At 37.9% G+C, this 26,217-nt stretch overlaps 1 protein-coding gene across 4 annotated transcripts in view; it reads left to right on the top strand.

Annotated features, from left to right (window-relative positions):
- CNTN1 (contactin 1) overlaps window positions 1–21,141 on the top strand; it is a 363,960-nt gene extending 342,819 nt beyond the window's left edge. For all 4 annotated transcript variants that reach the window (XM_019452463.2, XM_019452461.2, XM_053895743.1 and 1 more), the window contains one exon: window positions 18,848–21,141. In XM_019452463.2, coding sequence (XP_019308008.2) covers window positions 18,848–18,924 — 77 coding nt within the window. In that variant the 3' untranslated portion in view covers window positions 18,925–21,141. The remainder of the gene's footprint in view (window positions 1–18,847) is intronic.
- The last annotated feature ends 5,076 nt before the right edge of the window (window positions 21,142–26,217 follow it).

The following is a 26,217-nucleotide window of genomic DNA, read 5'->3' as shown; positions in this document are numbered from 1 at the left end:
AAAAAAAAAAAAAAAAAAAAAAAAAAAGGTTTTGACCATTAGTTCAACCCATTCAGTAAAACCTTACTGAGCACCAAACGTGTTAGATAAGACTTGGTCCCGGGAAGTTTAAAGAAGAATAGGAACATAGTGTGTATTCTCCAGGAGTCCTGAGCTCATGGAGAATAGGAGGCAGAAAAATAATTGTGGCACATCTATCAAATGTTATAGAAGCAAGGACAGAGAGAGTGATTAAATCAACGTATAACTGTTTTAAGGAATGGCATGTTTGATGAATCTAGTAATATCAGTGAGAATTTTCCAGGAATAAAGGGAGTTCAAGTCCAAGGAAACAAATGTTGACTGTAAGAACACATAAAAATGGCATCGTATTTAGTGCATTTGGGATGTGGCATTCAAAAAAAGGAGGGTAGGGTAGAAATAAGTAGAGTATAGATTATTTTATTCAGACTGTGAGAAAGGGGCATATTGAATTTATGATTTGGGTTTTTTTTCATATTTTACTTTTTCTTATGTTTGAATAGGAGGTGATGAGGTCCTGGATTACTAAGGCAGAGGCAGTAGAGAAAGTGGAACAGAGAGATTCTTCAGTTGTGCTTGATGGCCAAGTTGGTACATTGCAAATGAGGGCAAAACGGTTTTGCAAATGATTCTGTGTTTTCTCTTATGAATAATGAGTCCATGGCAACATCATTGACTGAGCTAAGTAATTCAGAAATTCAGTGGGCACATTTTATAAAAACAATGACAGTGACAGAGCAAAGAGAATATAGGGAGAAAGAAGATGTTCAGTGACAAATTCTGAAGAACTCTAACATAGAAAAAACAGCTCAGGTAAATGAGAGGTAGGACAGTCCAGTTAAGACATACTATGTCAAAACAAATCATTAGTCTCAAACTTCTTTCTAGATTTTATAATACTTGTCTCAATACCTAGAAAATTAATTATGAGTTATTTAAAACATGTTAGCATATCATCAATGTCTAAAAGTCTCTCTGTATAAAATGCACTGTCAAGAGGCATAAAGGCACAAGGCGCAAGTCGTAATGGAAGAAAGACAGTGATGACTCCAAAAAATGTATAATGAAGTGACTAGAAGAAAAATGGCACTACTGTTAGGAATACAGACAAATGTTGAAAGAAGTTCAATTTCCACTCACTGTGTGGGAATTTGGCTTGTTCAATATAAACAAAATGGTTTCTTAAGTATTTCCCAGAATTCCTCGTGGTTAGCAAGGAGTAACTACTTTGCTGATTTTTAAAATAAACTCTTTGCGGAAGTGATGAAAGCCAATCTTCTTGTCTCCACTTTTTTGAGCCTAAAGAATTTGAAAAGAACTTATAATTTCAGAGTTTAGCACCTGACAATAAGACTGAGGATGAGCTTTCTGGAAAGAGAATTCTGGAAAATGTATAAACAGAGTGAAAATTCCATGCAGACACCATCCAAAGTGATTGGATTATGTTATAATCTTCTGGCTGAGAGGCTTTAAACAAGCACACACTCAGAAATCTTTTAGAGTAATCAGTGATGAGTTTCAGCCAGCAACTCCTTCCATGTTTCAGACTATATCATTAAAACAGCTGAGAAATTGTTTCTCCTGGGGAAGTGCAAAAAGAAGAATCAGTTGGTTGTGATCCTTATAATAGTTGTAGAAATTCAGTGAATTTGGACCAGTTCTTAGAAGAACTGAATGTGCATGTGGAAAAACAGAGATACACCAAGTAATCCTTGCTGATAGAGGGATGACACTGAATCCTGCAGTGAGGCCTCAAGGTCTGACAAACAAATGAGTTCAGGTTCCTATTAGGAAGGAAAATCTTAACTACCAAAATACTACCTTAAACAGGTGAGTCACTCATTTGTCAGAACACCAAAGCAAAGATGAATCAAGAAAGATCAAATGGTCCTTTTGTCACAGTTTTACCCTGGGAAAGCTCCCAAGGTCTCTGAATCACCAAGTGAAACCAGTGGAGAACTAAGATTTTTGGCTGTTTCCGCTGTGGAGGTGCTTAGATATGGGTAGTAATTTCCAACCCTCAGCTCATTACATTAGGTAGGCTGGATCACTGCATTCTCTAGCCATAGTAAGAGACACTCATGAAGCATCTGTGTGGTAGGGAAAATAGTACTGGGCTTACAGTCAGGTTTCAGTTCAACACTTCATTTTACTTTTCCTAGGTGGGCAAATCTGAGCCTTAGGCCCCTCATCTATATGTGAGGATAACGATACTTCAACTGTGTATTATACGGCTTACGCAAAATAACATGTTACAACTTCCCCAGAGTTGGCACATCATAAATTATTTTTAAAAAATCAATCCATTGAATGGATATTTGTTGGTGCTGTGTTATGGGTCAGATTGTCCAGAAAACTTAGGATAAATGAAATAATTTTAAAGTTTATTTATTTATTGAGAGAGAGAAAGAGAAGCAACCAGCAGGGGAGGGGATAGAGAGAGGGAAGACAGAGCATCTGAGGTGGGCTCTGTGCTGACAAGAAAGTCTGATGCCAGGCTCGAAGTCACCAACTGAGATCATGACCTGAGCGAAAGTTGGACACTTAACTGACTGAACCACTGAGGTGCCCCTAAATGAAATGACTTTTAAAAATCTCCTTTTTATTCTCCTATTACTATCTGTATATTTAAATTTTAGAGTTTTCCTCATCGTTAGATGAAGATTTTATTTTAAAAGACAGAGCTAAAATTTAAATAGAAATTAATCTGCATCTATACTTTAATAAAACTAGGCATCAGACGTGGAAATTACCCCCAGGCAGGCTAGCCACTTGAGTTACTGCTACTAATTAGGGTCCCACAAAAGAGCCACATAAAGCTAGACACAACTCCCACTTTGGGGCTCATAGCGCCAATTGACAGACTGCCCTATGTTATTCATAGTTCTTGTCTTTTTGAAGGGCCTGCTATTCTAAGCCAATTTTAAATAACTGCATACCTATCCTTTCCTACAACTGGGGAGTGATGTGTCCCACAAATACTGGTACCAGCAATATGCGTGTAAATGTGTGTCTCCTAGAAATATGTCACATTTCCTACAATTTTAGGGATGCCTATAGAAAGTAGACCCTCTGTGCATGAATAGTCATGACATCCTGCCACATGATAGAGTAAGCTTTTTGGATTCCATTGTCTCACATAAAAACAGTGTGCACCACCCTGACCTTGAATATGGGTATTAAAATCAGCAAAAGATCATTTACTCAAGTTTATATAAGATAAGAACTGAGGGGGCACCTGGGTGGTTAAGTTGGTTGAACTTCCAACTCTTGATTTCAGCTCAGGTCTGAGTTGTGGGATGGAGCCCCTCATCAGGCTCTGCACTGAGCATGCTTAAGAGTCTGTTTAAGATTCTCTCTCTCTCTCTCTCTCTCTCTCTCTCTCTCTCTCTCTCTCTCTCCCTCTCTCCTTGTGGCTCCCTCCCTGACTCATATACTCTCCCTCTCTCTAAAATAAAATAAAATAAAGTAAAAGAAAAGAACAGAACTGAGAAGAACTCGGCTTTGTGGGAAGACATATCTGCCTATTTCCCTTAGTTTGGATTTCTTTTGATTAGATACAATTATGAGTTCAAGGAAAATTGACTGTCATGACCAGTAGGTTTTGCTCTTCCTCTTTATTGTCAATAAGCTAAAACACTAGCTGGTCTCCCAAAAGCATGAAGAGGCAAAGCTATAGAACCAGCGAGTGTGTCAGTGGAGGAGGTGCACAGAACAGTCTTTCTTCATCTGTAAGTAAACCCAATAAACCATGTGTCTGTAGCTCCTGAAAATGTCCAGGAGGTATTAGTCCCCGATGTGCTCAAGTGGTTCTTCAAGCCTAGCACTAAAGAGGGCACCACTAGCCGTGGCAAGGGGCACACACAAATTCTTAAACTTTCTGACTCTACTCACTGTCCTTTTATCTCAAAAACGGAATGGGGAAAGGGAAGGCGAGGGAGGAGGAGGAGAGGATTTTAGTATTTGTTTTTACGAGTATGGCAAACTAGAATAGGCATTTTAAGTCCCCAGTCTCTCTAACTTTAACCAAGGTTGAGAAAAAACTGATTCTCGTGGTAGTTTAATGCATTCCACAAAGCAAGGGCTACCCATGTAAGAATGTTCTAACAGCTGTTTCCAAAGCCAAATGCAGAGATCTAACAAGCTGTCTCTGGTTGTTTGTGAATTAATCACAAATAATTTGAATGTTATTCTTTAGAAGTTTCATATAAGTTGAAAAAAAATAAACCCATGAAATCCATTATATACATGTTGCACATTTGGTGTAGAATGCGACCCAAATACTGAGGTCTGGGTCTTCTCTGTCTCACCTCCAGCTCAGTGTATTCTCATTAAAAATTCATGAAATAATTGTTTTAGTGCACGAATTATATTTCATATTTCAAATTTATAATTATCAGATGACCTTTACTTTACATTTTTAGCATTTTTTCCATTTAATTATCACAAATACCCTGCTGTGTATTACATTCCCCATTTTATAGATAAGGAAATGGAGGCTCTGAAGGCTTAAGTACCTTGTGAGGACAAATATATTCAAATACATTCACATAGAGCACTGAGGGCAAAAATATTCAAATAGAATTCTTTCTAATGTGAAGTCTCATGCTCTTGTGAAAACATCACCTTGCATTTCTTCAGGGCTAGGTAAGCTAATCTAAAAGGCCCTCATAGTTACAGTCTTATCTTGCCCAAAACATATCAAAGTAGGTTGTTTGAGCATATGCTTGTTGGCCAATAGGCAGTTGGAAGGTACTTTCACATTTCCCAGCAAATACTTGGTCATCATTGTATTGTAAATGCTCGTTTCTTTCTCAAAGAGGAAATGCATCCTGGCAGTCTAGCATTCTGACATGGAAAGGGCCAGAGTCAACAGTAAGGAAAGAGTACAATTGCTAAGATAAGCTGCCAGCAAACTACGTACCCCTGCCAAAAAAAGATTAGTGGGTTGCATGAATTTGGAGAAAACCATCAAAGCCACTATCACTTACATGATCAAACTTTTAATGTGTATTTATAAACTAGTATCAACTTTGATTATTATAAATGAGGGGAAATATAACAAATATGTTTGCAAATTTGATGGCTCAGTGTTTGATATTCTTAAATACATTATGGCTTGCTTAGAATCATAGACTCATGGCCATACTAGGAACCTTAGGACTTATAACATTGAACCCTATCATTTTCCAGAAGGAAAATCCACATCCTTGACAAGTAAAATAGCCAAAGATCACACCAGCCTCAGAGCCACATCTTGAGTCCAAATATTATCTTGCCTGAAGTTATACAACTAGCTCTTGGAAGAACTGGAAGTAGGCCTTAGGCTGTCTTTTTCCTTCTCCACAAAGCTTAGTATTTTCCCATCTCAAAGAGACATACAGAGACAAAATTACCAAAAGCAAAATAAGTAAGCTGATAGACACCATAAAAAATAGATATCTAAAGAAAAAAAATGATGAAAAAGTTCAGAAAAAATTTGTAACTCAAAGAACAAACTCATTTTATTTTCTGATTTCCCTTTTGCTTTTTTTCCCCCAGAAACTTTAAAACCAACTGGGTAAATATCCATTACTTCATTTTTGTCAAGGGCAGGTAGTTAGCGCTAATAATAATTGATTTAGAACTGAAACATGTCTCAGCATTTTCCCCTAGAGACCTATTTGAAGAAAATCCAACTACCTTTCTAAAAAGTCACCTCCTCTAATTTTTAATAAGCACTAGGCAATTTATAAAAATAATTTTGGTATATGGCCTAAAGGAAATTTTAACATTAACCTCACTGAATTGTAGGCGTTTTATTGCAAATTTTATGCCAGTTTCCAAGCAAGTAAAACTTTCCTACTTTATAAGTTTTTCAGTTTTATACATCAGCTCTATTCTAAACCCTCGTTATTGATAGCATTTAGATGGGATAAAGAATGGGGTGGGAACCTGGGGCTGGTAGGGCAGGAGAACCGTGCAAGAGAAAGTATGCAAAGAAGAGACAGAAAGTATGGAAATTCCAGAAATGACTCAACCAAATCCAATATTTTCATAAAATCCCAATAGTCAAGGAAAATTTTTAAATAACATTTTAAAGTAATTTGGTTTTGCCTCAATGGCAAACATTGCTCAAGTGTTAAGTCCTGTGAGAAAATTGGATTGCCTAATTTTTGTCTTAATTGTCTTTGTAAGAAAACACACCCATACTTTAAGTTACATTTCAGTATCTCAAAGTCAGAAACAGCTCTTCCTTCTTTAACCCTTGTTTTCACCCATTTCTGCCACAAAACTTAGGAAAATAAGTATCATTTCCAACTTCATACAACAATCCAGTGGAGAAGCAGATATAATTAAATAGTTTGCTGAAGGGTATATAATTAGTAAAAGATAGATGGAGAATTCCCAGTGGGTTAGGCTAACCAAAAATAAACCCTTCACCACTTCTTAACCAGACTAAATCCTTACGATTGATTGAATTTGTAAAATGACAAACTCTTTCTAGGTCTTCCTGTACAAATAAATAAGGTCAGAAATGCAGATCTTATGTAGACCCAACCATAGTAGTTTATTAAATTTCTTAGCTCGTCCTTTATGTAATTATCACTGCTGCTGAAATTCAGATCTTAGGGTAAATATAACCATACATATTTGTGTACTCCACCCCCTCCCCCCCAAAAAAGAAAAGTAGCCTCCAGGCTTACAGTATCTAATGTTGCACCCATCCTGAGTGACTTTCAATGTTTACTCATAAAAATGGCCCCATTACTGTGACTAGTTTACAGAAATAATTAGTCCTTAAATCTTCAGTAGCTAAATAGATCACTTGCTTTTCTTATTTTGATTGGAATTGGAAAAATATGTAAAAGTTGAGGAAGGCAAGTTAGGTGAGCAATTATCTGAAACATATTTTTCCAATTACCACAAAACACATTTTCCAAAGTTATGGGCAGAATATTATTCTTGTGACTTATTCCTTGACAAAAAGCATACCATAGTCAACAAATTTAGGAGCTAAGGATTATTCTATGTTACTTTGGTGACTCAGTGGGCATTTGTACTTTTTAGTTGAAGTGTGCTCGCATTTTCTCTCAGAACTCTTACTTTGCTTCTTGATCCTCATAGCTCTTTCCCTGGGGAAGGTACCCCCTCCTGAGATCAGAATGAACATTGACATCTTCTTAAGTCACCTTGTCTCCTTGGCCACACTGATTAGTAAAGGGATGGGAACCTGTTCCAAGCTGGTTCTATTACAGAAATTCACTAATTCAGCCACAGTGGTTGGTCTGGGAGTGGCTGTTTGATCCAGACTCTGCAAATCAGAATCTTTCCTTCACAGTTTTCTCACTGGAATTTGGGTAAAAAGATGTCGTCATTTTGTTCTTGAGAATATATGACAGCGAGCCTAGTTCTCTTGTGTGTGTTGAGGAGAAGTGTGTCTGAGAATTTGAGGCAATATGCAAAGGAAGAAGAGATGAAAGTCAGCAACACGGAAGACACAGAGGTTGAAGTCTCTGGCTCTAGTTGTCCAAAATCCGTATGACATTGGCTCTTTAGTTGGGTTCCTGTTACCAGAAACCAAAGATCCCAACTATAATACCTCAGAGGAGATAACACTTGAGCTAGACCACTACAATAAAGTTCAGTATGCCCAGTCTCAATAGGTGGAAGGGCATTCTAGGAATATTTGTGCACTAAAAGGACATGTGTGTGATTGGGGAACGGTAAGTAGACATGTATGTCTCAAATGTAGGTTGTATGCAAGGGACACCTGCCTTTTTTATTGTTTTTCTTTGCTTTTCACCCATCTACTTTTCAAAAAATATAGTGCAAGAAATCTATTGCAAGAAATGAACAGTATCAGGGGTGCCTGGTGGCTCAGTCAGTTAAATGTCCAACTTTGGCTCAGTCATGCTCTCACAGTTCATTAGTTCAAGCCCTTCATCACTCTGTCCACTGTCAGCATGGGCCTACTTCTGCCTCTGTCCCCATCTCTGTCTGCCCCTCCTCCACGTGGGCACAGGCCAAATGTAGTATGAATTACTACAATTTACAGGAATTTTCTATTAGCCATGCATTTTCTGAAGTGCTTTACATAAGGCAGCTGTTTTCAAACTGTGATAAGCAGATCTCCACATGCTGTGTGGAGTGATGGGCTTGCAGGAGTACAAGTACCAGCATGACCATGGAGGAGGCAAAGGTCTCTAGTCTCCTTCTCCAGGCACATCTTTGAATAAAGCATCCCTTTTCCTCTTAGTTCAGTCATGGACTTCCACGTATGATTGCTTCTACAGATTTCTGCTAAAATATATATAAGAACCATTAATAGACATCTTCTCAATTCTCATAAAGCCATGAGACATATTATTATCTTCATTTTATAGCTGAAGAAACTGAGGCATAAAAAGATTAAGACACACACTAAAGATTACCTAGCCAGTAAAAGGCAGAGTCAGGATTTGGACTTTGCCTTCTTTGCCTCTCCCCAGAGGCCTTATTCTTATCTGCCACATGCTACTACTATTGCCAGTGCAGCTTTACAGCTCCTACCAGGACACTGATCTCCTTACTGATCCTCGTGTTTGCCTCTTGATTCTGTGAAAACCTACACAGCTGAAGACCAAGCACAAACCTGTAGTCTGACATGTAGTCAGACTGGATGCAGCAAAGAAACAAGCCAGAGCAGTTGTGGAATACCACTCAAGTGAGATGGAGAAGCTTCTTACGTAAGGCTTGAGTCCCTGCTGAAGAATTCAGAGCAGGGTGTAAGGGAGTTAACAATCAGTTCTGGACCTGCTGTTTCCCAAGCAAGGATAGGAGAAGCAGAAATTAACTAGGGTTGGGGGGCCATCATGAGTGGAGGGCGGTTGATCAATTGAGTATTCCCAGTAATAGATGGGAAGTAAAGCAGACCGGGGGCATCATGGGTAACACAGCACTAGCCCCTCAATGAAGGGGCCATTATGGAATTTTGTAGCTGTGGCTTGACCTCTGAAGTATCTCCAGTGAAGCTTACAGTTGGCATTATCTGTGTCTTTCACACTAACCTGAATAATGACATGTGGCTTTGTTCTTTTTCCATCTAATCTGATTTCCACTCTCAGTGCCAGACAGATTTCTACTCTTTGACTTAAGTTTGCTGCTATCCCAACAAATGTTCTGTTAACTTGACAAATTTCAATAGCAAACACCCACTGATACGTACCTAATACAGTGAATGTATAGTAAACATGCCTCTAGGTTGTGGGGAATCAACCATCTTATCTAAAATCTTTCTTCCCTAAGTCCGGGGCCAGTTATAAGACTGAAAGAATCTGAAGTAATGTTCTAACAAGACACATCAGGGGATTCCACAACCAAGTGGTAAAATAGATAGATGGCTTTTTAAAATGATTTTATTTTTAAGTAATCTGTACTCCCAATGTGGGGTTCAAACTCACCACCCAAGATCAAGAGTCACATGCTCTACTGACTGAGCCAGCCACGTACCACAATAAATGCCTTTTTGTTGTGTTTTTTTTTTTTTTCAATATCCTCTCCCTGATGGAGAAAAAAACCCGGGATTTCCTGAAGAAAAGCATTTATAGGAATGGATAACCCCTTTCCTTGCCCCAGATCCCTAAAAGTTAGAGAGATTATGGAATAGAAAGAATATAAAATGTAAGGAAATACCAACGGTTCCACTACAGATCACAGTGGTTTCCTTTGTCTTCTTTATTAAGCCCCCTTTCCTACCCTTTCGCTTTCTCTCCCAACTTGTATCCTTAATCAGAAAAGGTTAAGGGCTTCTAGCTGTTAAGATTATTTATATTATAACATTACAGATCAAGTATTCACTATGTGCAGCACTTGGTATTAGTCAACCCAGCTGAAAATACAGTTTGGGTTTATTCCTTTTCCTGAAGTGTTTACAATTTAGAAATATGAACAGTGTGAACACAAAGAGTGACACCACAAGAATGAACTTCTCTGTCCCATGGCATCATGCACAAGAGCTAAGCAGTAGCAATTTGGATTGGACTATAATGTCCAAATTGAAGCATCAAAAAAGAGATTTGTGGGATGCCTGGGTGGCTCAGTCAGTTAAGCATCCGACTCTTGATTTTGGCTCAGGTCATGATCTCACAGTCAATGAGTTCAAGCCCCCCATCAGGCTCTACACTGACAGTGTGGAGCCTGCTAGGGATTCTCTCTCTCCCTCTCTGCCCCTCCCCTGTTCTCACTCTCTCAAAATAAATAAATGGAAAAAAAACAAGAAAGTAGATCTGTATTAAAAACTGACTAGAATGGTTCTCTGCTTATCATAAAACTTGCAAAGATGGTTAAGCACTGCTTAACTTTTAATTAGAATTTCCCTTCTCAACATAAAACCCCCTCCATTAGGAATCCTTTCTGAAAGAAATAATAGATCAGTGAAGGTTAGGTAAAAAAAAAAAAATCAAGAAAATCCAGTAGAAAAATATATTACTCTAAATTGGCTTTGGTTTTGTTCTGATAGGGAAAAATGATTCACATGTTCATGTTTGACATGCAGTAAATATGTGAAAGCAAAATATATGTTTACTACTTACCATATAATTATGACATTGTGCTTGATAGCATTATTTTGATATATGTTTTGTTAGATATAAAACCAATATATATTGAAAACCCTTGAAGAATAAGGGGAGCCCACATTTAAAATGCCCTTTAAATAGTAATTCAGTCAGGTCTCTAATTTGTGCTTGGAATGTGGAAGAGAATTGAAGATGAAGACCACAATTACATAAGCTTGAGCCATTAGAGAAATTAAATATAACACACATAAACATGAAGAGTTTATTTAAAATAAATCAAATATCCTGATGTTGAAGCCACAAATTATGAAATTGTATTTGGTTTTCATACTAACACCAAAACTTCAAGCTGGCATCCACAATTGCCTAAACTTCTTTCTGCAGCCAAAGTTTGTATGAGCCAACCCACCATTTAGGCAAGTACATGAATGTGGACCCGTCACCGATGTAATTTGTGGTCAAAGGACGCAGCAGTACAGAGAGACCCTGCACTCATTGTCAGACAAAAGTCTTCAGAACAGATCATTTAACTTAGGTCAGACTTTGAAAACTAATGTTTTTCTGTGTGATTGAGGTTTACTATTGGTCACCTTGTCAGAATAAAATAACATGTGGACTGTGGCATAATTTTTAAAATATCTATGTAGAAAAATAGAATGAAAAAATACTACGTGAATCCAAAGACTCTTTGAAACAACTTAGGTGCTGTGCTTTCTCATATGTCTCATACAATTTTCCTTCTGTGCCTTTTTAAGTGTGGAGGGTAGCGTCCTTATGCATTTCTAGAACTGATCCTTTTCCAAAGCTATCTGTAGAAAGTGGCAGAAAATGGAATACGGCCTTTGGGGCCTGACCAATCTGAGATGGAAACCTGGCTCTGCCAGTCTACTGGCAATTGGCTTTGAGCAAGTCATTTTACCTGACACTGAGTTACCTAATCTATAAAAGCAGGATGGTAAGACCTACCATTACAGGCTGTTGTGTTAACGTCATAATATATACAACTGGCCAGCGTAGTGTCTGTCTTATGGCTGTAGATCAGGAAGTAGTAGCATTCATAGTTTGCTATTAGTGTTATCGCTATTGATAATGTTATGCAGCATCAGCATTAATGGACTATAAGCAGCCACTTATATTGCCCTTCTGGTTTGCCCACACTTTTGACCCTCACCGTCCTGCTTATTTTTTTATCTGTGTCAAATGATACTTCTCTTAAGTTTTCCATGCAGTACTCAATGCTACTAACAGGGTACTAGTGAAATACATGTTTGTAGATAGACACAATCATCTTCCATCCTGTGGAGAATAGGAATGTGCTTCTAATGACTAGAGAGTCAAGATAAATGCCCTGACTCTTCCTAGTACAAGAGGAATATTCCACAGAGAGGGCTGTTTGGGGTCACTGTTAGTATGGTAGCTAATAATGTTTTAGGGTTTCAGAATAACTTCTAAAACTTGTGTCTATAACTTGACACACATCTATTATATTTATGAGCTGTTGACTGTAGTTTTTAGCTCAGCATTCATCCCAGCAGTGTGTTCAGTGAAGATACTGCCTAATAGATGTGGAGAGTGGAAAAGAAGAGTGTGCCTTCTTGATCCCCTTTGTTAGCCTTTTCTCAAGAATTCCAACGTGGGCAATACCTGCACCCATAAACTGGACCACAGGAGGAACCCTTCTAGATGTAATGATTAGCTCAAGATGTAATTCAAGTCCAGAGTACATGACATCACTTTTATTTTTAATTCATAACATAGTATCTCAAAGCAATTTTTCCTTATATAAAAATTTGAATAGGTTATTTACTATTATCAAGAATACACAGAAATTAATAGGAAGATGGCGGCATAGGAGGACCCTGGACTCACTGCGTCCTGCTGATCACTTAGACTCCACCCACACCTGCCTAAATAACCCAGAAAACCACCAGAAGACTAGCAGAATGGATTCTCTGGAACCAAGCATAGGTGACTGGCCCACAGAAGAGGGTAGGAAGGGCAGAGAGGCAGTGTACACTACATGGACTGGCAGGAGAGAGCCCGGGCAGAGGGGCAGCCCACCGGCAAAGCAGAGCCCCCGAGTCTGGCTTGCAAAAGTGGAGGGGACAGATGGAGTGTGTTCGGACAGCAAGCGGTACTTAACATCTGGAAGGTTATAAGCTAACAGTTCTGCTCGGAGAGAAGGAGGGCTGGAGGACAACGAGAGGAGAGTTGTTGAGCCCTGGACGTCAGAACTCAGCTTGGTGGGGAACAAAGGTGCTCGCCAGCGCCATCTCCCTCGCCCATCCCCCAGCCAAAATCCCAAAGGGAACCAGTTCCTGTCAGGGAACTTTCTTGCCCTGTGCAAACACCCAACATTGTGCTTCTGAGGATCCATCCCTCTGGTGGCGGGTCTGACTCCCTCCAGGTGCTGCAGGGCCCCTCCCAAAGCGGATCTCTGAAGGAAAAGTGAGCTGAGCCTGCCCCTCCCGCTCCTGTGCACCTTGCCAATCCACCCCAGCTAATATGCCAGATCCCCAGCACCATAAGCCTGGCAGTGTGCAAGTAGCCCAGACGGGCCACACCACCCCACAGTGAATCCCGCCCCTAGGAGAGGGGAAGAGAAGGCACACACCAGTCTGACTGTGGCCCCAGTGGTGGGCTGGGGGCAGACATCAGGTCTGGCTGCAGGCCCCGCTCAACAACGCAAGTTATTCAAGACAGCACAGGGCAAGTGCCCCGCAGTCCCGCACCACTCCAGGGACTATCCAAAATGAAGAAATGGAAGAATTCCCCTCAAAAGAATCTCCAGGAAATAACGACAGCTAACAAACTGATTAAAAAGGATTTAAACAATATAACAGAAAGTGAATTTAGAATAATAGTCATAAAATTAATCGCTGGGCTTGAAAACAGTATAGAGGACAGCAGAGAATCTCTTGCTACAGAGATCAAGGGACTAAGGAACAGCCAGGAGGAGCTAAAAAATGCTATAAATGAGCTGCAAAATAAAATGGAGGCGACCACAGCTCGGATTGAAGAGGCAGAGAAGAGAATAGGTGAACTACAAGATAAAATTATGGAAAAAGAGGAAGCTGAGAAAAAGAGAGATAAAAAAAAAATCCAGGAGTATGAGGGGAAAATTAGAGAACTAAGTGATGCACTAAAGAGAAATAATCTACGCATAATTGGTATTCCAGAGGAAGAAGAGAGAGGGAAAGGTGCTGAAGGTGTACTTGAAGAAATAATAGCTAAGAACTTCCCTGATCTGGGGAAGGAAAAAGGAATTGAAATCCAAGAGGCACAGAGAACTCCCTTCAGACGTAACTTGAATCGATCTTCTGCATGACATATAATGGTGAAACTGGCAAAATACAAGGATAAAGAGAAAATTCTGAAAGCAGCTAAGGATAAACATATTCTAACATATAAAGGGAGACTGATAAGACTTGTGACGGATCTCTCTACTGAAACTTGGCAGGCCAGAAAGGAATGGCAGGAAATCTTCCATGTGATGAACAGAAAAAATATGCAGCCGAGAATCCTTTATTCAGCAAATCTGTCATTTAGAATAGAAGGAGAGATAAAGGTCTTCCCAAAAAAACAAAAACTGAAGGAATTCATCACCACTAAACCAGCTCTACAAGAGATCCTAAGGGGGATCCTGTGAAACAAAGTACCAGAGACATCACTACAAGCATGAAACCTACAGACATCACAATGACTCTAAACTCATATCTTTCTATAATAACACTGAACGTAAATGGACTAAATGCTCCAACCAAAAGACATAGGGTATCAGAATGGATAAAAAAACAAGACCCATCTATTTGTCATCTACCAGAGACTCATTTTAGACCTGAGGACACCTTCAGATTGAAAGTGAGGGGATGGAGAATTATTTATCATGCTACTTGAAGTCAAAAAAGAGCTGGAGTAGCCATACTTATGTCAGACAAACTAGACTTTAAATTAAAGACTGTAACAAGAGATGAGCAAGGGCATTATATAATAATTACAGGGTCTATCCATCAGGAAGAGCTAACAATTATAAATGTCTATGCGCCGAATACGGGAGCCCCCAAATATATAAAACAATTAATCACAAACATAAGCAACCTTATTGATAAGAATGTGGTAATTGCAGGGGACTTTAACACCCCACTTACAGAAATAGATAGATCATCTAGACACACGGTCAATAAAGAAACAAGGGCCCTGAATGATACACTGGATCAGATGGATTTGACAGATATATTTAGAACTCTGCATCCCAAAAAAACAGAATATACTTTCTTCTCGAGTGCGCATGGAACCTTCTCCAAGATAGGTCACATTCTGGGTCACAAAACAGCCCTTCATAAGTATACAAGAACTGAGATCATACCATGTATACTTTCAGACCACAATGCTATGAAGCTTGAAATCAACCACGGGAAAAAGCATGGAGGTTAAAGAACACCCTATTAAAGAATGAATGGGTCAACCAGGAAATTAGAGAAGAAATTAAAAAATATATGGAAACAAACGAAAATGAAAATACAACAATCCAAATGCTTTGGGATGCAGCGAAGGCAGTCCTGAGAGGAAAATACATTGCAATCCAGGCCTATCTCAAGAAACAAGAAAAATTCCAAATACAAAATCTAACAGAACACCTAAAGGAAATAGAAGGAGAACAGCAAAGACACCCCAAACCCAGCAGAAGAAGAGCAATAATAAAGATCAGAGCAGAAATAAACAATATAGAATCTAAAAAAACTGTAGAGCAGATCAACGAAACCAAGAGTTGGTTTTTTGAAAAAATAAACAAAATTGACAAACCTCTAGCCACGCTTCTCAAAAAGAAAAGGGAGATGACCCAAATAGATAAAATCATGAATGCAAATGGAATTATTACAATCCCTCAGAAATACAAGCAAATATCAGGGAATACTATGAAAAACTATATGCCAACAAACTGGACAACCTGGAAGAAATGGACAAATTCCTAAACACCCAGACACTTACAAAACTCATTCAGGAGGAAATAGAAAGCTTGAACAGACCCATAACCAGCAAAGAAATTGAATCAGTTATCAAAACTCTCCCAACAAATAAGAGTCTGGGACCAGATGGCTTCCCAGGGGAGTTCTACCAGACGTTTAAAGCAGAGATAATACCTATCCTTCTCAAGCTATTACAACAAATAGAAAGGGAAGGAAAACTTCCAGACTTATTCTATGAAGCCAGTATTACTTTGATTCCTAAACCAGACAGAGACCCAGTAAAAAAAAGAGAACTACAGGCCAATATCCCTGATGAATATGGATGCAAAAATTCTCAATAAGATACCAGCAAATCGAATTCAACAGCATATAAAAAGAATTATTCACCATGATCAAGCGGGATTCATTCCTGGGATGCAGGGCTGGTTCAACATTTGTAAATCAATCAATGAGATACATCACATTAATAATAGAAAACATAAGAACCATATGATCCTGTCAATCAATGCAGAAAAATCATTTGACAAAATTCAGCATCCTTTCTTAATAAAAACCCTCGAGAAAGTCGGAATAGAAGGAACATACTTAAAGATCATAAAAGCCATTTATGAAAAGCCCACAGCTAACATCATCCTCAATGGGGAAAAACTGAGAGCTTTCTCCCTGAGATCAGGAACACAACAGGGATGTCCACTGTCACTAATGTTGTTTAACATAGTGTTGTAAGTTCTAGCATCAGCAATCAGACAACAAAAGGAAATCAAAGGCATCAAAATTGGCAAAGATGAAATTAAGCTTTCACTTTTTGCAGATGACATGATATTATACATGGAAAATCCGATAGACTCCACCAAAAGTCTGCTAGAACTGATACATGAATTCAGCAAAGTTGCAGGATACAAAATCAATGTACAGAAATCAGTTGCATTCTTATACACTAATAATGAAGCAACAGAAAGACAAAGAAACTGATCCCATTCACAATTGTACCAAGAAGCATAACATACCTAGGAATAAATCTAACCAAAGATGTAAAAGATCTGTATGCTGAAAACTATAGAAAGCTTATGAAGGAAATTGAAGAAGATATAAAGAAATGGAAAAACATTCCATGCTCATGGATTGGAAGAATAAATATTGTCAAAATGTCAATTCTACCCAAAGCTATCTACACATTCAATGCAATCCCAATCAAAATTGCACCAGCATTCTTCTCGAAGCTAGAACAAGCAATCCTAAAATTCATATGGAACCACAAAAGGCCCCAAATAGCCAAAGTAATTTTGAAGAAGAAGACCAAAGCAGGAGGCATCAAAATTCCAGACTTTAGCCTCTCCTACAAAGCTGTCATCATCAAGACAGCATGGTATTGGCACAAAAACAGACACATAGACCAATGGAATAGAATAGAAACCCCAGAACTAGACCCACAAACGTATGGCCAACTCATCTTTGACAAAGCAGGAAAGAACATCCAATGGAAAAAAGACAGTCTCTTTAACAAATGGTGCTGGGAGAACTGGACAGCAACATGCAGAAGGTTGAAACTAGACCACTTTCTCACACCATTCACAAAAATAAACTCAAAATGGATAAAGGACCTGAATGTGAGACAGGAAACCATCAAAACCTTAGAGGAGAAAGCAGGAAAAGACCTCTCTGACCTCAGCCATAGCAATTTCTTACTTGACACATCCCCAAAGGCAAGGGAATTAAAAGCAAAAATGAGCTATTGGGACCTCATGAAGATAAAAAGTTTCTGCACAGCAAAGGAACCAATCAACAAAACTAAAAGGCAACCAATGGAATGGGAAAAGATATTTGCAAATGACATATCGAACAAAGGGCTAGTATCCAAAATCTATAAAGAGCTCACCAAACTCCACACCCGAAAAACAAATAACCCAGTGAAGAAATGGGAAGAAAACATGAATAGACACTTCTCTAAAGAAGACATCCAGATGGCCAACAGGCACATGAAAAGATGCTCAACGTCACTCCTCATCGGGGAAATACAAGTCAAAACCACACTCAGTTATCACCTCACACCAGTCAGAGTGGCCAAAATGAACAAATCAGGAGACTATAGATGCTGGAGAGGATGTGGAGAAACAGGAACCCTCTTGCACTGTTGATGGGAATGCAAACTGGTGCAGCCGCTCTGGAAAACAGTGTGGAAGTTCCTAAAAAAATTAAAAATAGACCTACCCTATGACCCAGCAGTAGCACTGCTAGGAATTTACCCAAGGGATACAGGCGTACTCATGCATAGGGTCACTTGTACCCCAATGTTTATAGCAGCAGTCTCAACAATAGGCAAATTATGGAAAGAGCCTAAATGGCCATCAACTGATGGATAAAGAAATTGTGGTTTATATACACAATGGAGTACTACGTGGCAATGAGAAAGAATGAAATATGGCCCTTTGTAGCAACATGCATGGAACTGGAGAGTGTCATGTTAAGTGAAATAAGCCATACAAAGACAGATACCATATGTGTTCACTCTTATGTGGATCCTGAGAAACTTAACAGGAACCCATGGGGGAAGGAAAGGAAAAAAAAAAGAGGTTAGAGTGAGAGAGAGCCAAAGCATAAGAGACTCTTAAAAACTGAGAACAAACTGAGGGCTGATGGGGGGTGGGAGGGAGGGGAAGGGTGGGTGATGGGTATTGAGGAGGGCACCTGTTGGGATGAGCACCTATTTTATATATATATTATATATACATATATATTATATATATATTATATACATTATATATATATTGTTTATTTATATATATATAAATATATTTTTATATATTATGTATATTATATTATATATATATTACTCAAATCATTTGTGTCTGAGCACCTAAATGCCTTAAAACTATTGGGATATGAAATTATGCAAAATTTATCTACTATACCCATGATGTTTTTATACCAGGTAACATTATTAGTATTTTTAGTACATCTTTTTATCTCATTTTTTAACACCTTCTGTGTTTTTTCATTTGTTTGCTTATTTCCATATGTTTTTTCACTTATCACCTTCTGGTAGGAATTTGGGACAGCTGGATTATAGGGAAAACCTAAGCATTTGTGATCTTATCATAAATGATTTATAAGAACATGTTGTAGAGAGTCACGTGCTCTCACACACAAAATTCTTGATCAAATGTTTTTTTTTTTCTTTATATTACTTAAGAACAGAGAAATTTTTTTAAAGGAACCATTTGATTTTCAAGCCTACATAATCTGGCCTTTCCCAAAGCAGGGTAAATGAGAAACAGTGCCATTCTCAATGAAATAATATGTACTTTTTTATTTACTTCGCAGGTGTATCCACCCTATCACCAAGCCTTCTTGGCTTACTGCTGCCTGCCCTTGGCATCCTTGTCTACCTGGATTTCTGAGTGTGATGTGACAGCTGCTGCTCCCAGCCCAGCTTAGAGGACACAGAGGACACCTTCATCCCTATGATGAATATAATTCCTTCCATTTTCTGTGGCTCCACCCTAAGCCAAATAAATGATACTTTAACAAACTCTCCAACTGATTTACAACACACATTATGACTGAGGCATTCAGGAACCCCTTTGTCCAAAAGAATAAACTTTTAAATGGGTATAAAATGATTTTTAACTCGTTCCAATATGCCTTATAAACCACTTAACCTGATTCTGTGACAGTTGCATGATTTAATCCAATGGGACAAGTTACAGTGTTCAATTCAATACTATAGGCTGTAGAGTGAAAAGTAAAATCACCATACACAGGTGCTTTAAATTTAATAACAAGTTGTGAAATATAATAGAGGTTGAAATGTTGATTGTATGTGGTAAATGTAAGAGTAAAACAGTCTCTTGTACTATTCTCTGTTTCGGGTCCTGCATATTTTTGAATGGCCCCTATCATTCATGACATTTTGAGTTTTCTTGAAAAAAAAAATAGAGTATAACTGAAACATTTTGACATAAATTCCATGAGCAACTCATTTTACTGAATGAGTTGAAAGATTCTGAATATTGAAAACCAAATTCTAGAAATTGTTATCAGTATTCTTATTTTGGAAGTAAGTAATTTTCTAAATGCTTGATTTTCAGAATCAGTAATAATTTTACGTTAGATTTTTAGTGGTAAAGTTAACATACCATAGGAAGGTTTTTCTTTACTTTTATATGATATTCTGAAAATATTTTATGCTTTTCTCATCATCAGTTTCAAACCTCAAAAATCACAGCTCTTCTCTAGAGTATCATCATATTGCTGTATTTATTCATACATAGAATAATGAATTTTGAAAAGTAGAATGCTTTCATTTTTTAATTGAGAGGTGACAGTCGTTACACAGCTAGAAATAAACAATGTTAAGTGAGTATAAGTGTGATCTAATACTATTCTAAGGATCTTTGTTTTTGTGCTCCATTTCTAAGTAAAAGCTTTCTTTATTGAAGGTATCAAGAAATCACCTATAGGTTGGAAAATCTACAATATACCTTATTTTTTTTAATTTGCTAGTAAACTCATTTCCCACTTCAATGCAATACTGAAAACTGGCTAAAAATACCAAATCAATATGTTGCTAATGGTACTTTGAAAGTATGCAAACTGGAAGGCCAGGAGGAGACAAATAATGTGTCCAATGGTGTCTCCCAAGTGTTGGTGCTTTAGGTTTTCATAAGTTGTAAAAAGGAAGATGCACATTTCTTCATTCTCCATGGTATGCAAGGAAATGTGTTTGAGTGTGGGTGTGAGAGAAATGGAATAATAAAGGATTAGCTGGCTCATGAAACAGTGCAATGTCTGATGATTCAGGAGGTATAATCCTATTTTATTAGCACAACCTTGCTAGCTAATTAGAGATAGAGTTTATCTTTTTAGAAAGGATACCTTATAGGTTCATAAAAAAATATTTACAGGCAGCAAAATAGAACTATTACTACTTTACCCCCTTTTCTTTAATTTGTATAATTTTTGTACTATATATCTATGTGTAAATGTTTAGAGCTTTCATTATGAAAATATCAATAAATATGTCATTAGTTTACATTCAACTCTTTGTTATAAAATTAAACTTTTTAATAATAAGTGAAATGGATGATTTCCCAGTGGAAGTACGTCAACAGTCTTAAAAGCATTACCAGATTTCATAAAATAAATAATTATTTGAAAAAGAAACAAAATCTCTTCCTACTTTAGGGAAACGAATACGGTGTAAGCCTTCTGTACAAATGTTTGTGTTTTCATTGTTACACTTTGGGGTTTTCCTTTTGCAATGTGACCCATGTTGGGCATTTTTATATAATCGACAACAACTAAATCTTTTGCCAAATGCATGCTCGCCTTTTATTTCTAATGTATTGCAGTAAAGAGCAAAACTGGTTAGATTTTGCATGAAATGGTTCTGAAAGGTAAGAAGAAAACAGACTTTGGAGGTTGTTTCATTTTAAATTTGTGACAGAGATAAGGTAGATTATAATCTCTCATACACTGATAACTCAAGCTTTTCATTTCCTCATACAGTTGTACAAATTTGACTGGGACCATCAGTTTTAAACTGTTGTCAAACTAACTAATGTATCATCTGCTTAAGACGCAAGATTCTTAATTAAACTTTATATAGATATAGACATATCTGTTGTTTCTTTGTATTTCAGGAAAGGTGATAGTAGTTTTATTTGATACTGATAAATATTGAATTGATTTTTTTAGTTATTTTTTATCATTTTTTCAATGGAGTAGTATAGGACTGTGCTTTGTCCTTTTTATGAATGAAAACAAATTATAAAGAAATAAATGTCTTACTGTTACCCAAAAAATAGCAACTGTCCTTTCAATTTACCTAAAGTTTAAAACTCGTTTTTAGAAGGTTTTCTTTCCTTTTTTTTTTTTTTAAGTTTATTTTTTTATTTTGAGAGAAAGTGTGCGGGGGAGGGGCAGAGAGAGAGAGAGAATGTCAAGCAGGCCTGTGCTGTTAGCACATAGCCTGATGCGGGGCTCAAACCCATGAACCATGAGATCATGACCTGAGCCGAAATCAAGAGTTGGATATTTAACCGACTGAGCCACCCAGGTTCCCCTAGAAGGTTTCGTTGTAAATTCAACTACATGGAATAAATATTACTTGTTAAGTAACAGTTAAATGTTTGAATGGTTCTACGAAAAATATACACACAAATGTAAAGACACACACAAACACATACACACACGAGCTTGCACGTACACACACAGGCATTATTACATTGAAATAAGATCATCTAGTAAAAAACTTCAATTTTGTGGATTGCCATGAATCTAATGCTAGACACTAAAGCAAACTGCTAAAAGCTAAAAAAAGAAAAAAAGGCTATTCAACCCTGAATGAACTGAAATTCTAATAGAGGAATTTGCATAAAAGCATGTCTCTAAAGACAGGAGTCTGGTACAGGTAAAGTTTCTCTGAATCCTGATTTAGACTAACCCCAAAGTTCTGAATCCCAGGGCTCCCTGTGTTCTGCCTGACAATCTTCTGTGTTCTGATTGTGATTTCTCATTGGCATTCCGACCTCCCTTCCTGTTTCATGAAACTTGCTTCCACACTGGATCCTGGTTTCCCTTTCGGACCCCTGCCTCTGTTTCTTGACCCTAAGTATTAGATTACTTCCCTTCTAATATTTTGCTTTTGGTATTTGACCTTGGATTGACCCTAGCTCTAATTCCCCAGACTTTGGGAGATGAAAGCTTTTTTCCATGAGAGTGTTTCCCATGTTAGTGGTTCTCAAACCTGGTTGCCCCTTTGGATCAGCTGGAGAATTTGAAAAAAATAAAATAGTCTCTGGGCCCCAGTCCAGACTTACCAAATCAGAATTTGGAAAGTGAGGGATACGAAGCTATATCTTTTTAGGTTGTTCAAGAGTGTCTTCATAGGGAGCCAGATTTGAGAATCAAAGGTTTTTATGATTACTACAAACTAGATTAACTGATATTTTTGACTGTATATGTAATTTAAGTACCTCTTAAGGAAAAAATCCATTTTCTTGGCTTGTCTAAAATGCTAAAATACTGATGACCGTTCTTACATTTTAGTTACATATCTTAAGTGTCAAAATGCTTGTTGTCTAATCAAAATATCCCAACTTGTTTGTTTCTAAAATCCAAGCAGCAGACACAAATGTACTTCAGAAGATTTTTTCTCTAAAGGAATGTGGATTTCTTTTACCCTTTTCTTACTTTCTTTTTTTATGTGACTTAGTAACTTAATTAAACTTTAATACTTAATTTCCTGAGTCTATAATCTTCTGAAGGTTGTTAATAAAAAGATTGATGAAAGGTGTCCGCTCCTTAACTTGAACTTTTTTTTTTTTTTCCAGAATAGAAACACAGTGGTTTTGGATGAGTTGACTTTAAAAGTAGTTGATGGGAGGCCAGGATTAGGTTTCTAACATTTCTATAATAACTTAAAAACAGGTTTCACTTTTTAGTTTCTAGTAATAAATTTGATAGTTGGGGTAATATATAACAGTGCATATGATGCTATTACTAATTTGGCTGTAAAATTCAATCAAGCTCAGCCTAAGGCAAATTGTGAGGTGAAGGAACTTGTTCTTCGCCTATCATATGTCCTCAGGCCACTTTGCTTTGGTTGAAAATAGTGCTGAATACCTCATTAGTTCAGTTATTTTAGTTTCCTAGGGCTATCATAACAAATGACCGCGAACTGAACGGCATCAAACAATAGAAATCTATTTTCTCACAGTTCTGGAAGCTATAACTCTGAAATCAAGGTGCCAGCAAGGTTAGTTCTGAGGGAGAATCTGTTCCGTGACTCTCTCCTAGTTTCTTGTGGCTGTGGGCAATCCTTGGCATTCCGTGGCTTCCAGCTGTATCCCTCCATCTCTGCTTCCATTTTCAACTGACATTCTCCTTGTGGGTCTTTGCATCCAGATTTCTCTCTTCTTATAAAGATGCCAACCATTGGATTAGGGCCCACCCTAATCCAGTATGGCCTTGATGACCTCTGCAAAGTCCCTATTTCCAAATAAGATCAGAGTCACAGATTCCAGGTAGATAGAAATCTTAGGAGAACATTCAACCCCGTGTTCTTCCCCTTTCCTCATTTTAAAATGTGCATATGCTCCACTCACACTAATGAAGATGTGATTGAAACACTGCTGTAAGCATGCTTTCAGAAAACATTTATGTTGATAACATACAACAATGTAGATGAATATCAAATGCATTGTGTTCAGTGAAAAGAAGCCAGATTCAAAAGGCTGTGTGATTCCATTTATATGACATTCTGGAAAAAGTGAAACTCTGGAGGCAGGGAACAGGTCAATAGTGACCAGGCATTAAGGATAGAGAGTCTGACTACATAGGAACAGCATGAGTAACCCTTAGAGATGTTGGAACTAATAGCAGTGACCCAAATCTAGCCATTTGTCAAAACTCAGAGAACCGTACAGCAAATGAGTAGGTTTTACTGCGTGGACATTTTTTAAACTGGGCATTGGATCATGGATGTTGGATAGACCTGCGATCATATTCTAACTTGATCTGTTATTACTTGTGAGGCCTTGGACAAGCAATGCAGCATTTTGAGGACAAATTTCCTCCTCCATAAAATGAGGACAACACTCCTCAGGATTCTTTCAAGTGTAAGTGATAGACACTCAACTCAAACTGAAGGGGGAAAAAAGGAATTTATTGGCTCAGATAATGGGATCTACAAGATGGACTTGATATAAGGCCATAAATAATGTTCCCAGGGAACACTCTCTCTCCATCTGTTGATTCTGCTTCTGTCTGTGCATAGGCTTCATTCTCAGGCAGTCTAATCTCCTTGTGGCAGGAATCATAGGTGCTGACAGTTTACGTCCTCCAGGTCAGTGGTCCAAAAGGCATAGAGACTCTTTCTGACGCATACCAAATCTCATTAACGATTCAGATTATCCCCAGGAGTTTGGTGTATTTTATTCAGCCATCTTGGGCCTCCTGTCTACCCTCTGGATAACTAGAAGGTGGCAAATACACTCTGATAAAAATGGAGGACCAGGACCACATGCAGTCACAAAGGACTATCAAATGCTACTAGCAGGAGAGCGTTGGACTGGCAAAAAGCATTCTCCACTCCACTTCTTCCTGGAGTTCTATACAATTTACACAAATTTAAGAAGATGATAGAGTTATAAATCCCAAACCAATCTTAAGTCTCCCTTCCTACCATTAATTTTCAATAGATAAGTGCAGTTTTGCATTTAGGGCTCCTAAAACTCCTAGTTCAGGGGATGGCACAGCTCTCTGTTGATACTTAGCGCAGAGCTTAGCATCCACAGTCAACCCAAAGTCAGTTCCTCCTTGATCAGGTAGAGCTGACTTAGCTAACTGAAAGCAATATCAGAACGTAAAAGAAGAGGAGAAAAAGCCTGTCATCACTGAAATCTTCCTTTTACTACACTTTGAATGTACACCCTTCCCAGTGATGAGTGAAGGGACACCATTGTCAAGCAGTCTCACCTGCACTTTTTTTCATTATTTCTAAGAAACAATGATGTGTGTATCTAGGGGTGGTACAAATTTCCAAGGGATTTCAGAACTTGGACAAGTTTATCTACTAGGCAATTCCAATTAATCAATGGAAAGGGGCATGCCATAATAAAGTATTAAAGACTCACACAGCCTTTTAAGTGAACCATATTAGTGATTTATTGCCATAATAGTGCTGCAGAAATACAACCACAACACTTCAGTGGCAGATGGCAATAAATATTAATTGCTCACACATCTGGGTCAGCAGTGGGTCAGGTATGGGGCTTTGCTAATATGAACTGGGCTTTCTCATGTGCCTGAGAGCCAGCTATCAGCTGTTACACACTGTCAGTGTGCCCTTTAGGACAACTTGGCTCTGCCCTACTTTTCCCTCATCCTTCAGTAGTCTGGCGTGAAGGTGACTAGTCAGCAAGGGAACAGTAGAAAAAATCCAGGGGAGGAAGGGTGGTGGCCTGAAATCCTCTTGTGGTGGAGAAAAATGAAGAAAGTGAACAGACTTTAAGGGTATTTAATAGACCAAATTAAGAGAACTCCTGATTTGACTGGGTATGGTGAATAGACGAAATGAAAACAAGCATCATTTGCTGGTATTAAGTCTAGCTATTTTTCTTAGAAATTAACCAAAGCTTTCAAATGGCTTCACAAATGGTTTTGAGTGATTTTAGATATTTGGACTGTTTTTCATAACAACAGCATTTATACTGTGCTTAAATTGTTCATACCTATGACTAGAAAGAGTAATAAAATATCTCGAGGAGGGCAGCCAAATGCATGATAGTCTGTTGAAGGTAAAAGTCTGAGATATCTTCATAAGACTACAATGATTTGCTAAAGAAAACAGAAATACATAAGATTGTTCAAAAGTTTCTCTAGTTTTTTGTGGTTTGTAAATGAGGAGACTTCAGACCCCTTTTGAGAACATGGTAATATAGATATTTTTTTGATAAGATAAATTAACATTCCCCTCCTCACTTAATCCACTGTGCTCGAAAATACTGACCAATTTAACTGCTTATAAGTTTGCCATTTCCAGAGTCAAATACTGGGAAGACAACTGCTCGTACCAAGTGAGCTGAGAGTTGCCAGAAGGACCATCTGTCAGACAGATTTTAGATTTTTATATTATTATCTCTCTTGGCCTTGTGTCCCTTAAACTCGAGGAAAGCACAGCTGAAACC

The sequence above is a fragment of the Panthera pardus genome, unplaced genomic scaffold (genome assembly GCF_024362965.1).
Source record: "Panthera pardus isolate Hobbes unplaced genomic scaffold, ASM2436296v1 HiC_scaffold_6, whole genome shotgun sequence".
In the NCBI taxonomy this organism is placed as follows: Eukaryota; Metazoa; Chordata; class Mammalia; order Carnivora; family Felidae; genus Panthera; species Panthera pardus.
The sequence above is the reverse complement of the archived record's forward strand: the minus strand, read 5'-3'. Positions and strand labels throughout refer to the sequence as shown.